Genomic DNA, 15,274 nt, shown 5'->3' on the forward strand with positions numbered 1-15,274 from the left:
TTGATTAATTATACAACTGTTTTATTGTTTGTAACTGACTATAGTAATTAAGTGTAGATTATTTATTGTTTGTATTTCCCTTGGAAGTTCTGCGTACTGAGGCACTAGGAATTGGTATGCTATGAATAGGTTCATAGGTAGGTACTAGGCTATCGGCCCTGGGTCCTATACAAGCCCAGCCAAAAAGGTACCCTGGCTTTTGCCACCCAATAAATAGTTTTATTATTTTTTAATTTTCAACTTGTCGTTTGAATAATAGTGGTGTGCTTTTTTGTTTTGGCTTTCTAGATTCACACATAATTGGCTCTTGAGAAACTACAGGGGGGGGGGGGCACTTTCCCTTATAAACAAATGTCTTTCATCAGTAATAAACTTTCTTTTACGGAAAGTGCTTTCTTCATGAGCTGTGAGTCTTTTCTGATCAGTGGATAGATTATTGACATTTTTGATCCAGCTCTAACTCCCACTAGTCTGATCACTCATTTCTACATAGCCCTCCTAACACCCAGTCCTATGTGGTACATAGCCCTACCAGAACCTAAATCTAAAAATATCGCTCAGTTCCCAGCCCGAGTCCTTGGTGCCTTAGCCTAAACCTCTTCTCCCCAACAACCTTAAAAGTCCTGATAGTTTCCTAAACCTAAAACTGAAACTCACCAAACATAAAACTCCAACCCCCACAAACATAAATTTCCAGATTGCTCTCTAAACGTAAAACTCTCTTTCCACTCCCTAACCCTAAAATCCTCCTCCTGCTCCCTAATCCCGTGCCAGTAGTTGAACATGAGTTGTCTGGAATGTAGTAAAGGTTTTATCCATTTGCACCACTGTGGTAGATGCTTTCTCTTAAGAATTTGGTGGAGGGATTTGAGTTTCACTTCAGATTCTGGTTGCAGGATTGGCTTGGTCCTTTGCCTCGTAGACACAGATCTTCATGATCCAATGCATCTCAAGTTTCTTAAGGGCTGGGTTTCTTTCACTACTCTTATATTTCTTTTGGGAGTCTTGATTCTGGGAGAGGTGCATTCTTAGCTTCCACTGTGGTAGATGTGTCCAGAATGTTTGCGTTACCTTTCCCTACCTGATTAGCTTGGTTCCTCACTTTGCTAGTATGATCTTTGAAAGTGGCCATTGAGTAATCTGATCATAGATTGGGGATACTTAGGGCCAGCTCACTTTGACTGGTCAGCCCAGGTTGAGGATGAGCCACAAGGTGAGAAAGTGCCAGACTCCACAACCAACAGATAAGAGATCAGATGCTTGATTGAGTCTTATTGGGATCTGGATTTATTGGTATAGGATCTCACCCACAGATATTTAACTTTGATGCCATTGCCTACTCTAGCACAGGCCTGTTGTGGTTTCATGTCACCTTTCACAACCTTGGGTTTTGCCCAGCTAATCTCCAGGTCATTGAACGGTGTCTTGAGTTTTGGTGCATTCAGAACCCCAGAGTCATGGGACTTGGGGCATCTTATCCATTTGGTTCCCAGGGATGTCAGAAGTGAGGTCTTTATGAGGCAGATGAAGATCTGAAGTCCCTACTTTCCTTTGGTTTTTCATGGAAAGTAATGCCCTTTTTAAGGAGGTTATGTGAAGCTTGGACTTATGCTCATACTTAGGTCTGAAGCTGGCCTGGAAAGATGCTATCTATGAATACCTGTGTGTCTGTCCCACAATGTTGATGTTATTAGGCAAGCTAGGAGACACCCCTACGTTGCTACTTCTGCCACCAGGAGGGCTGATGTCCTTTATCATTTACCTGATTGAAGTGAGACACTGCTTGTACCCTCCAAATATGGCTTTTCTGTTGTCTTAGGGGCTTCTGTGCATCACCAAATGCCATGCTCTGCTGTTGCCCATCTGACAGACGAGTGGCCTGAGAGGGGAGCAAGAAATGCAGGAAATGATGTTTATGTGCCATCTTTAGGCTTAAGGCCATCAATTGTGCATCTGATTTGCCCAGGTTCTGGGCCCTCCTGAACTGGAGTTCTGTGATCACTTTGGAGAAACCTCCTCGAGTCTAGGATCAGAGAGGATCTTGCCTTTATCCTGGAGACTGTCTGCTGGCTCAACTCCTCCCTTTTATGTGTTTGTTGTTTCTACTGACTGCTCTGTCTAGGTCTCTGAGCAAATGAGTGGACTTCAGTCATTTTGTTTGTATTTGTCCTCCTTGTGCAGGATGTAGACAACTTTTTACTGGATTATTCATTCTGTTGAAGTGCCAAGTTCATGCAGGAGCTTCAGATCTTGCATGGATCCTTCTTTATTACTAGATGCAAGACCAATTGTGCCCTGATTTTATTTATGCATGTTTCTTGCAGTGTTTTGTTCAGTTTTATTTCCCTGTCTCTGGTGCTGCTCCTTGATGTTGTCCAACTACCTAGGGTAGCTCTTCAGGGTACCAGAACAACCATTACCTCGATCTTAGTAGTAAAAAGCTTAGTAGAGGGGAGGCTTCTCTCTAGGCAGCCCTCTACTGCAGTAAATAAATCTTCAGTGGAGTTCAGGGGGGGCAGGGAGTAGGCTCACATCCTAGCACTTGGGGATGATAAAAGTTATTCTGCCTTTCAGCGTGATTATTACTCTTACCCTCTTTTTTCAGGCCCTCTGAGCAGTAGGTTGGGTCCCATACTGTTCATTTGAATAAGGGGGTGGATGCTCTTAGAAAGCTTAGTAATGGGCCCATTTCTCTTAATTTCCCAGTGAGCTCACCCTTCGTTTTGGTGGTGGTAGTGTTGGTGATGCAAGAGGATGAGGAACTAGCTTGTTAGGTTGTCAGTTCTGGTGCTAGTCAAGCTCGCTGCTTTTGGTGGGAGCTTGTAAAAAATGGAGCCATTATTTCATCTTCTAGAGGGGCAGGCTTCAGCTTGCCCATCCTTAAACTCCTGATAACGATGTTGTCTATTGACACCCAGTCAGGTTCTATGGTGGAAGTCCTTTAAGAAGGCTTCCTCCAGCAGTGGAATGTCCTTGAGCCATTCTCCCTGAAATCCGATGTTTTTGGGCAGACTGACTCCATACTTATCCCTTCAGGAGGGCTGCCTTATGTTGACCTTCTGATCCACAGTAGGGCCATTCTGGGCTCATTAAGCTTGGAAGATGATATGTTCTAGCTTTCTTCTCCCCCTGGGGGGGTGCTTGTCCTGCACTGCTGTTGGACAGTGTATTGTGGAGATTGATATTTTTCTACCCTCCATTTGTACAGGAATTTAAATATCAAGTGCAGATTGTCAGCTAGGTTCAGGGGGATTCTGCTGAGCTTAGAATGAGTCTTGACCCTTAAGTCTTCTTGCCCCCTCTCTATTTGTGAATATGTTTTTTTACTTCAGCAGGCAGATTAGACAAAATTAAGTGATTTCTTATTGCCATCAGCCATACAATGTGAAAACAGAGCTACCCTGTCATAAAGAACTAGCAGCACAATGGAAAATGAGCAAGCACATCAACAGACTGAAGCAAATGCTTAGATTTTTGAAGGGCTGTCTTCAGTTCTTCTTTCAGTGTCTATAGTAGAGGATGAGAGTCATAGATGCTTATCACCATGTACATTTCAAATTGGTGTAGATAGCTGCAAGTGTGCTGTGGTGTAGGCAAATCAAGAGGCGCAGTGTGGTGGTGCAAGGGGAAAAAAAGAGCATGGTACATGCATCATATGCAAATGACTACATACTGATAATAAAATGAAAAATCCCATGCTAGTGAGGCACGTAAATTAGGCAGATGGCAGCATCAATTATTATGAACAACAAATAAAACAAAAAATGTGAACCAAATAAAAATAAACGACCAATAAACCAGGATCCACCAGAGAATTTAATCCAAACTCTCACTAGCGCCTCAGCAAACGCCTTCCAAGGAGAATACAAACAGAAAAAAGCACCACACATTTATACAATAAAATTAATCAACCTACTCTAACAATTAAACAATTAAAATACCCAAATATTTAAATAATTAATTAAATAAAAACTCTCCAATTGCATTCTACGTTAATGCCAATAGGGGCTAAAGTGCCATATGTCAGTATAAAAACGGTTTCCTTATACAGAAGTTTTTTTCTTTATATTAATACCATATTGAGCAATAGAGACATGTTCTAAAACAGTACCTAGCATATCCTGTGGGTTACTATTATGATACTTTTTAAAGTGCATTGCAAGTGGACTTTCTAGCTTTTCATTCCTAATATCCCTCACATGTTCCTGTAACCTGGTTTTAAAAGCCCTTTTACTCTCCCCCACATAGAACATTCCACATGGGCATTTGAGTGCATACACAATACTTTCAGTATTACATGAAAACATACCTTTAGACTGAAAATTCTGTCCATTAACACATTGAAATGTTCTACTCGCGTATTGACATGTTATACACCTACCACAGGGATATGTTCCTACTAAACTCAAATTTATATTCAAGCTTACTGTAGGAGTAAAAATCTAGCATGGACTAGCATATCCTTTATATTCTTGCCCGTTCTAAAAGAAAAACAATTTTTTTTTCAAAAACATCTACTAAATCCCTATATTTAAACAGGGAAGTCCAATAAAGTTGAATAATCTGCTTATCTTCTGTCAATGGATCATAGGTCATAACTGCATTAATCTTTCTCAAATGATTTAATTCTTTCTTAAATCTACCTTGATGTTTATTAAAATTATTACTAGGCTTATATATAATGTTCTTATTAACTTTATCTAAAGAGAGTAACACTTCCTCAGCATTATAACCCCTCTTTATAAATAACTGAGATGTTTTTTCTAACTCCATATTTGCCTCATTAGTATTATTACATAATCTCCTTACTCTCATTAATTCTCCATAAGGTAAAGATTTTAATAAATGTGGAAGATGATGGCTAGTTCCATCTAAGAAGTGCAAACCATCCTCAAATTTATGAAATACCTTAGTAATAATTCTCACATTTTCACCTCCTTCAAAACATATGTCTAAAAAGTTAATCTTATTACCTAATTGAAAACCATCAAACTTCAATGAAAACCTATTTTCTTGGAGGGCATATATAAAATTACTAACTTCTTCTCTACCCCCCCCTACATATAAAAATTAAATCATCAATATATGGACAATATTTCACCACATACTTTTTGAAAAATTCCTTCTGATACAAAAATTCCATTTCAAAAAGCCCCATCATGATGTTAGTGTAAATGGGGGCGAAAGCTGCCCCATGGCTGGACCCTTCAACTGGTGAAATATCTGTCCATCAAACTCAAAATAATTATTTCTTAAACAGAAGTCTGCCAATTCAGTTGTATAATGTGAAAGGGGACTGTCTCCCAAAGTTTTATTTAATGCTTCTAGCCCATGCTGATGATTAATACTTGTGTACAAACTCTTCACGTCTGCTGTTAACCAGTACACATCTTTAGACCATTTGAGGAGTAATACCTGTTCTAAAAAATCAGAACTATCTTTAATAAAAGAACTTTGTCTAATAACATATGGTAAAAGAAAACTGTGTAAAAATATACCCATATTGTTGAGGAAATAATTACATGCAGTCACAATAGGACGACTCGGAGGATTCTGGGTGTCCATATGTATCTTAGGCAGATAAAATCTGGCAATTTCACAGTTATCTATTTTAAACTTAATATCTACATCATCTTTTGAAAAATATCCTAAATGCTGTCCCTTCTGTAATAAATTTCTAAATTGTTGAGTGGCTTCTTCATATTCTTTAACAGAACATTTTTCATAAGTCTCACTATCATGTAAATGTTCCAAACACATCTGAACATATTGTGAAAAATACATTAATACAACCTTATTCCCTTTATCTGCTGGTTTTATAATAAGTTCTTGATTTCTACTAAGTTGTAATGCTTCCCACTTTAATTTAGTTAAATTATACTGTATATGTTGTTTTTGTTAAAGAAATCACAATATAAAGATTCTATTGCAAAATCTACCATAGCTGCAAAATTTTGTATATCTTCATGAGAAAAAGGTGGTATAAATTGACTTTTAACTACAACTTTAGATGTATCCAACCTACAATATGCATTAGAAGGTTCAGAAAATTCATCATAAGAAACGCAAGAATAGAAACTGTCCCCGGAGTCAGCAGAAGAAAAGAACATGTCATTATTTAAAGCATTGTTAAGACTATTCTCATTATGTTTATCCTTAAAAAAGCAAGCCAAAGCAAGCCAAATGCAACTTCCGTACAAGACAGTACATATCTTTCTTCATAACATACAATCTAGGCATAACAGTAGGAATGAATTTTAAACCATGATTAAGCACAGAAAATGTAGCATCATTCAACGTATAGCCAGACAAATTAACTATATATGCATCACCACTATTTGACCAGTTATTATTACCCATTAAAGTCACTGAACGAACTGTATTAAAGTCAATTTCTTCTGAATTTCTTGTACCTGTGCTGCATAGGTGGTTGTGCTTCGGGCTGTTGTGTATACCCCTGTTCTGATGTCGAATTCTCTCCCCTGGTTGTTTCTCTATCTGCATACTTGGGTTCCTTATTTCTCCGAAAAGTTTGCTGTAGATGTTGTGAATCCTGGTCGGCAGGAAGTTCAGGATATTCTCCAGGTTCACTCTCCCACTCTGTAGAGACATCCGAGCAAGCGCTTGAGCCGCCATTACATCTCTGACCTTCCTGGTCGGCAAACCGAACACCTCTCTGTCGTCTCCTTTTATTGGTCGGATGGAAAAAAGCGGAACCACTGGCATAGTCTTTAATGTCTCGATTCAGTTTATATTTCTTTGTATTTAACAGTTCTTTTTCAAAATCCATGAGTTTACCCTGTACATCTTGTAGACATTGTTCCATACGTGCAACCCCTAATGCATCTGACAATGTCTCACAGGCAGTAGTTATATCTGTTTTTAATTTTGCCTGTTTTAATCAGTCTCGTTCCACCAAAATATTTATCCATTCAAATGAACAACGGTGGGTGGCAGCTACCCACCTAATATGAAACTTTTTGTCATTTTCATCCTGCATATCAAAAGGAGTTGTTGGATTTTTGAAAGCTCTCAAGCCTCGAGGTGTGATATCTAATTCTAAATATCTCTGTAGGCTGAGACAGTTTAAATGAACTGCCAGCTCTTTTGACATGAGTCTATAAAATTTATCAAATATTTCTTTTGTTTCAGTTGATAAAGAATTACCCATTCACTGTCCGATACCGGAAAAAGGATTACTAGTTCTTCTTTGCTGTTCTTTTAGCAGAAATTTTTGCCAAAAGGTAATCTGCTCTTCCTGGATCACTCGTATATTAGTTTTATCATCTATAGACAAGGTATACTGGTCTATAGTGGTTTGACTCGAATCCATAGATTCCTGCCTAAAAAATTTAGGCACCGTAAGTGAAGGATCACTGGGCATATATTATGAACAACAAATAAAACAAAAAATGTGAACCAAATAAAAATAAACGACCAATAAACCAGGATCCACCACAGAATTTAATCCAAACTCTCTCATTAGGAATGAAAAGTTAGAAAGTCCACTTGCAATGCACTTTAAAAAGTATCATAATAGTAACCCACAGGGTATGCTAGGTACTGTTTTAGAACATGTGTCTATTGCTCAATATGGTATTAATATAAAGAAAAAACTTCTGTACAAGGAAACAGTTTTTATATTGAAATATGGTACTTTAGCCCCTAGTGGCATTAACGTAGAATGCAATTGGAGAGTTTTTATTTCATTAATTATTTAAATATTTAGGTATTTTAATTGTTAGAATAGGTTGATTAATTTTATTGTATAAATGTGTGGTGCTTTTTTCTGTTTGTATTCTCCTTGGAAGGCGTTTGCCGAGGCGCTAGAGAGAGTTTGGATTAAATTCTGTGGTGGATCCTGGTTTATTGGTCGTTTATTTTTAGATGGCAACATCAAACATGGTGGAGCAATTCATAAGTATATAAACTGGCACAGCATTACACAATGCAAACCTTTTCTTGAACAGCAGAGAGTTTAAGGAATAGAGCATGAATGTAGTAAGTTTCCACGATTCACACATTCATGCATATGGCACATGTCTGTCCTATATCAACAGTTTGTGCAGGAGGATTTCCCACAGGGCCATCTTGTTGGTGGGTACACCCATAGGTAGGATATACAGGGCAGTATATGAATATACAGTCCAGATGAGGATTAGACCACATACAAAGTTGTGACATTTATTTTTTGCAGCCTATGACAGATATGAGTTGGAGCCATGGGTGATGATCCTATCCACAACCCCCAGACCATGTCAGAAATGGTGTACAACACAGCCATTAGAGAAAGTGTATTGTAGAGTGAGTGTTTGGACATCTGAAGGGATGCTTCTGCCTGCCTTGGCACATCAGACAGGGTGCTGTAATATGCACCAATCACCTGCAGCAGAATCTTGGTGATTTATGCCTTGGTGTGTATATTATGGTATTACTTAAACAGCTACAGCAGCAGGGCCCAACATTTGCAGTAGGACCAGCAGTGAAAGAGCAGGCTATAGAATGTGGGGATAAAGCAGTAGCAGTATCATACATGAGACTGCTCCAGTTTCAGTACATCTCGGAACTGTCAGAGAGGTAGGTTCAGGTCAACAGCTGTAGACAGTGACAAAGGCAACACAGAATAAAATGATGGATGTATTATTACATCCCAGCTGTGTAAGTCAGTGGAGCAGGGCATAGTCATCATCATCATTTGCACAGGTGGTTGAAGGGAAACGGTGAGAGTTGACAGCAGCACTGTAATATGGAGTCAGTAGCCACTTGCTGTTTTAGTGGGATGTGGAGAGTCAGAGATCATATCCTGTGGTGGCCATTGCATGACTGTTACCGATATACCCTGTAGGGTGACATGCAGTCTCAAGACTTGATATTGTTTGTGGCATGGAAAGTGTAGAACTATGGGATCAAGGGCATGCACCCCGATGGAGTATCTTGTATTAGAAGTTTGTAGAGCCTCGTCATCCATGACTTGTACAATGTTGTACAATGGCTGTGAGTAGGTGATGTGCAATGTATACCTACAGGTGATGAAAAAGATGTAGAACTGTGGAAATGCCCATGAAAAGCCTGGTGTTGACCATAAGAAGTGTTTCCACTCACAACTGTGAGGCAGCTGAGTGGGACAGGTTGTGTGGCCTCTACTGACACTGAAGTCATCTCAGCAGTGGTCTTTGTCTTCTCTGTGTAGGGGTGGCATGTGCCCAGCCTCCTTGCATCTGGTGCTTCTTACCAGAAGCATAACTGGTTCAGTCAGAGTCCTGGGGCTGTACTGTGAACCAGCACCCCATCCCCTCAGCTCATCAAGTGAAGATCACAAAAAAGCACTTTACTGTAATACTAAGCAGTAAGTGATGGGCTTATTACACTTAGATCTATGTACCCCCATGGGGGATATTCTTTCTACTGGCACACCGAATAGGTGGCCAGATACATGACACCCCCCCCACCAGCCATTCAGGTTCTGTTTCTGTGCCCTGCTCCAGTACTCCTTTAACATATTTTATTTAAAAAAATATTTTTTAAACTGTAGCAAACTGTTTTCTACAAATATAGCAAGACATTTGCTACAGTTTATACCTCATTTCCGGAGTGCTTCATCTCTCTGGGTTTAGTTTAAAAAAAAAAGATTTTTTTTTAGTTTTAAATTGTTTCAAACTGCTTCCTACAGTTTAGGCCACACGTGGAGCACCACAGTGCTCATGGTTTGACCGCAAAAGCCGGTGTTGCATTAAAGAATGATCAGGATGGGCTGATCGCACCCTCTACACTTTGTGCCCTGGGTAGTTGCCCCTCTTGCCCCACCCTAGCTATGCTACTAACTCCCTACTGCCATGTACTGCACAGCTTGCAGAGTCATACTAGGGTGAAGTTACCGTGTGTCTCATCAAAGCATCTATGGAGGTCATATTTGCCACCTGAGATTTGAACAGCAACATTTTTCCAATACTCAATATGCAGGTGTTGCACATCATCACAAAGCACACTCACAGTATTCATCATTTTGTTGGTTGCAACTGTCTGAGGCTGAATCACTGACCTACTCGTGTTTTCATTTATCTGAATGCTGTATCTAGATCAGTGATGGTAGCACTGTGAGTCCCATTCCCTCTCCCCTGTGGTGGGTATGCGCAAATCAAAGACAGTGTGAATGTGAGAAGCTGTGTGAGCTGGGGACTCGTGGGGAGTCAAGACAAAGACGGTCAGTTACTGGAGAGCTGCCTTGTACTGCTGATGTTGTGGGGTCAGCCTCTTCCTGTACAGGAGCCTGTGATGTTTCCTGTACAGTAGTACTGTAGACAGTGGCAGTTTGTCATCAGACTGTGCATTGTGCACATTGCCATTATTGTCAGTCAAAAGAGATCTGTGACATAGGCATGTGCTATTACCAACACCAGTAAAACCTAGGAAAGCATGGATGTAAAATACTTTTGACAGCATTTATACATCCCTGTACCATCCCATGACATGCAAAATGTAGCATATGGACATGTGCATATGTTGATATGTGAGTTTTTACAGTTGTTGCCCAGAGGTACCTGAAAAGACAGATATGTCTAGAGTCCTTGGTGAATAAGTCCCATCACATGTACACTGCACTTACCATACAGATATTTACTGGGTAGTACTAACTTTGTGTGTCCAGTACTGACACTTGAGTGGTCATTGCTAGCCCAGCTCCCATGTCCTGGTCAGTTCTGGGTATGAGGATCTGCTGTTTTTGCCAGGACAGGAACAGCACGAACACCTCTGTTTTTGTATGAACCATTTCAGTTTTGATGATCCACTCATGTAATGGATATGTTCTGTTTCTTGTCCTCTGCATGGAATGTAATATCAGTTACCCTTTGCTGCACTTGTTGTAAAGACCTGTTAGGGCTGCCAACAGCATTCATGCTTTATACTCCCTGCCACATTGCCACCCGCAGCACCTTTACTTACCTTGAGTGTAGAGGGCCTGCAGAAACTTACATTATTGCCCTATTTAGTGAACTTTTCCAGCCACTGCCTCTCTCAGGAGTCCATGGCAAGCCCTGTACACCTGTGGGTTGCACAACTTTGAAAGGATATGTCATGCAATCTGTGGGAGTTATCCATCTTTGACCACTGACTCCCTTTTTCCAGTCTGTGAATAGTTATCATGCTCCTGTACTGATGTAAAGACCCTCCCACATACTTTCTGATGCAGTGGGCATGGGCTTAAACTTTTCCTGCATCTGCCTATTGCCCCCATGTAGTGGTATGCACATCCTGTTACCCCTCCTCCTTTACAACCTGCTGCTCTGCCTAGTGTTGTGTACCGGTGTCTTCAGATTCCCTATGCCCTTTGTCTAGGTACCCAGTGCCCATTGTCTGCACCACCACCATGTCTGACTGAGAGTGTGTGATCCACAAGTAATTAGTACACTGGCAGATGTGGTAGACCTTAAAAAAGGTGTAACAAAACGTGTAACAAAAAAGCCTGAAAAAAGATATGCAACAAATGTAACAAATTGTACAGATATGCAGCTAACCTCAAAAAACGAACTGCATTAAAGAAGCTAGACTGGCTTGAACTACAAAATGCATTAACACTCTCAGAATTAAAGTGCTCCACAACATGCTGTAGAAATCTTATAGATGCACCTCCAAAAAAAAAAATAGTGCAGTTGTATGTGCTTGTCTAAACCTACTAACAATATAGAAACAGATCAGTCATCATTGTGACTCTGTTGTCTGTCTTTGTTGATAAAACCAAAAATTGCATTCCTAATGAAATCAGACAAGAACCTAATCTTAAAATATTCAAACCACAACTAAATAATTTCTAATCAAGTGGCCATGCTGCTGTGGCATATCTCACTAATCCACCTATACTGTCTACTATCTTATTATTAAACCATAATCTCTAACAAAATACCCCAGTGAAAGCAAACAGTATTGGCATACACCTACCATTTTTACTCATATCCCCAACACCACACTCTGTCCACATTTGTATAACAGTAGATAAAAGTTTCATTTGCTTTCACACTTATTCTGTATAATGCAAAGAATAACTTGTCCCACAGAAACACACTTTTTCTAACCATTTTCCTTTTCATTATTATGTATCTATGTATTACCTCTACAGAACCACTCATAGATTGCACTCTCTTCTCTGCCTACCTTCATTACTATTCACTAGCCTCATCAACTGAGACTAATTCTCTTTTTCTTTTGTGATTATATTCATCCACCATCTTAATGACGTATAGCCAGAAATACCAAAACACATCAACTTGAAATACACTACCTTCGTGTGATTAATGTTCCCACTTACTCATTATATGTTTTTTTCAATGTTTACCCCATGCACAGACTCTTACATAAATAGTGTGTGGGCTTTTCTGTGCAGTTTATCTATGGGCATATGAATTATAGCCCTACTTGTTACATTTTGTAAATATTTCTTCTGCAAATTATTTATCTACATACTAAAAGTATAATATTATTAGTCGATCAGTTGTATATTATTGCTTTTTTAAATTATTTATTGATTTTGGAAATTGTATGTCCTCTGCTGAAAAGGAACAACAGCTCAGCTGAACTTTCCCAGTAAACAAATCCAAATAAATAAACAAGTAAACTTAAGTGAATGGGAGATAAAGTTCATGTTTTGTTTTAGTTCTGTTTTCCGAGTACAGATTTTGATTTGGTGTGGCTTGTTTCAGGTGAGTTGAAGTGTACTGATAGTGTGTCTCTGTGTTTGGTGTGTGCAGTATTTACAATTTACTGTTAATATGTAAAATGTCAGGTTTAGGCCGTTTTTAATTGTAGTGATAATACAGGTAGAGTATACATAAGCTATATGGCACCTGTAGATTATATATAAATTGATGCTGATAGTTAAGTCTAACCTGCTTATATCTGATCTGTTGTTAGAATATGTATTCTAAGCAGATGCATATGCGCACACCTCAGCTGCTAGGTAGAAAGAACAGAAATACAAAGGAATGTGGGTTCTACTGGAACTTGATAGAAGTAGCATAACAACATAGTGGCTAAGAGCCTTGACTTGCAGATGTGCAGAACTGAATTGAAGAAGTACCACCTTTTGTGCTCACACAGAAGATCTTTTAACATAAAAAATAAGTATAGTGACAGAGAACTACTACTACTCCCAGACAAAAGTCTCATTGAAATGTCTGTCATATGGGCAGTAAATGATTGACAAGAGTTTCAGAGATGAGAATTGTATTGCACTTTTTCATTTGGCTGTGTGTACTTTGTGGGTTTCTTTTTGCTAATTTGTGAGATTTTTGCCCAGTGACTCACTGCCTGTACCTAATCATCTCATCCTGCCTTAATGTAGTGTGAGATCCAGATATCTCAAGGGGGTAGGGGGAGTCCCACAGCTCATTTGTTCCTCTTTCAGAGAGCCATTATCAGTCTGCTTTTCTCCATGTAGGTAGGAATTGAGTGGTAGGAATCAGGCCAGTCTGCCTATCATGAGGATTTATGTAACTGTCATCCAAGCAGGCAGCCATAAGTAATTTGTTTGTGTGAAGCGACTTGTACTGGAAGATGTCAAGGGCAGTTTTAGAAAGTCAGGAAGGTGCAACATTGGAAGCTTTAGTACATTTGAAACATTTGATACATGAGATAATTTATCTAAGGTTGTATGAGATGCAGATAAAAAGCTAGAAGCTAATATGCTTTTAGCTTTCTTGTATTTGAACACTTTTGGTATTTCTGCTGCCTGCTGATCATCAAGCCCTCCCCCAATTGGATTTAAGCCCCTGCATACTTCCATGCTGGGAGTATTCAGCACAGAGGCAAGAAAACATCTAGAAGGAGCACCATCCAGACAGTTGTGACTCTGATTTGTGTTTCTAGTCCCTCCCTACATCTGCCTGTGCTGCCAGATATACTGTCCTTGTTCCCCTAGCCCAGATTCATCTAGATTGCATCCCAGATTAGATTCATAAGGTGACCATCCATAGATGTAGGGTGTATATATGCCACCACCTCCCATCAGCAACTTACATCATTATGGAAGCAGGCTGGAGGGGCATTAAATATAACCGAAACTCCACCCTTTATTGGTGATGTCAGCACTGCATGTTATCCAGTTCCCTCCTCCTGATATTTGTGTGTTCACACACACACAGCCCTCCCATGAAAGCTACCATCACTGACTTGGATGCCAAGCTAACATCACCCTGGTCAGTGGTCAGCGGTAAACCTCCATTTGTGGGGAGCAACAGCCATCTGGGATCCACCTCACCCTTCTTACGGAGTGAGCCAGCAAGTGCTGCTCACTCCCATCCAACTCTTCCAGCACCTGAGCCACTACTTAGACTGGGGTCATCTGAGTCATAGTCAGAGTTGTATATATCAGAGCTGCGTTTGGTGTCTTTACATTTTTTACATGTAAAATGTTTACATAAAATACTAGAAAATGCTGTTTAGAAAGTGTTTTAGGTTATTTCTTGAGACTGAACAGTGACCTTTTTTCCTTAGGCTTCTTCACTTTGGCTGGTGAGCCAAAAAGTATGACTTGTCCTCCAACTGGTATATCTGAAGATATGTTGACACATATTGGAAAAGTAGCTAGTTCAGTTCCTGTTGACAGTTTCCAAATCCATGCAGGTAGGTGGCAGGATATATTAATCAGTCATTTTTGTTATTGCATCCTTTTGTGCTTTGTTTGCTTCTTAATTATATTTTATGTTATAAACAAGTCTTTGAATTCGTAGATGTCTGTAGGCCAGCAGTGTACAAGACCCATGGCATTTTGTGTTTTGGAAAGATTGTTAAACAGCCTAATAATTTTTTTGTTTGATATCCAAAGTAGTAGACAGGAGAGACTGTGGACATCTCACGAGACTTCAAGATGATATACCACATGGTTAGTAAACCAATTATCCAGCCTTGTATTGAGTGTCAGGGCACTGGCTTGAGTAAAAGTCTGGCTAGATAACAAGTCACAAAACATAAGTATTTGTCCACTCGAGAAAGGAAACATTGCTAGGGTATTAGAAGGTCCTGTATTGGAGCTACAACTTCTAATGCTTTCTAAGTGATATTATAGATGCCTTTAAGAATAGAGCTTTAAGGATCTCTCTTTAAACATGGGGTAGGTATGTGGAAAAGAGAATTAAAGATCTGAGAAATCTGAAAGAATGCTCAAAATATAGCTTAGATCTAGGGCAAAGATGTATAGTGTACTGTATCTAGGATCCAGATAATGGAAGTCCAAGAGAGCATATACAGTTGGTGGGGAAAAAACAACAACAAAAGTACAAAGGAG

At 39.5% G+C, this 15,274-nt stretch overlaps 1 protein-coding gene across 1 annotated transcript in view; it reads left to right on the forward strand.

Annotated features, from left to right (window-relative positions):
- The window catches only part of OGDHL (oxoglutarate dehydrogenase L), a 2,090,792-nt gene that overhangs the window by 994,169 nt on the left and 1,081,349 nt on the right, over window positions 1-15,274 (forward strand). Inside the window, exon 12 of the mRNA XM_044055619.1 lies at window positions 14,485-14,613. Coding sequence (XP_043911554.1) covers window positions 14,485-14,613 — 129 coding nt within the window. The remainder of the gene's footprint in view (window positions 1-14,484; window positions 14,614-15,274) is intronic.

This window comes from Protopterus annectens, chromosome 14.part0 (genome assembly GCF_019279795.1).
Source record: "Protopterus annectens isolate FY-2018-M chromosome 14.part0, PAN1.0, whole genome shotgun sequence".
In the NCBI taxonomy this organism is placed as follows: domain Eukaryota; kingdom Metazoa; phylum Chordata; order Ceratodontiformes; family Protopteridae; genus Protopterus; species Protopterus annectens.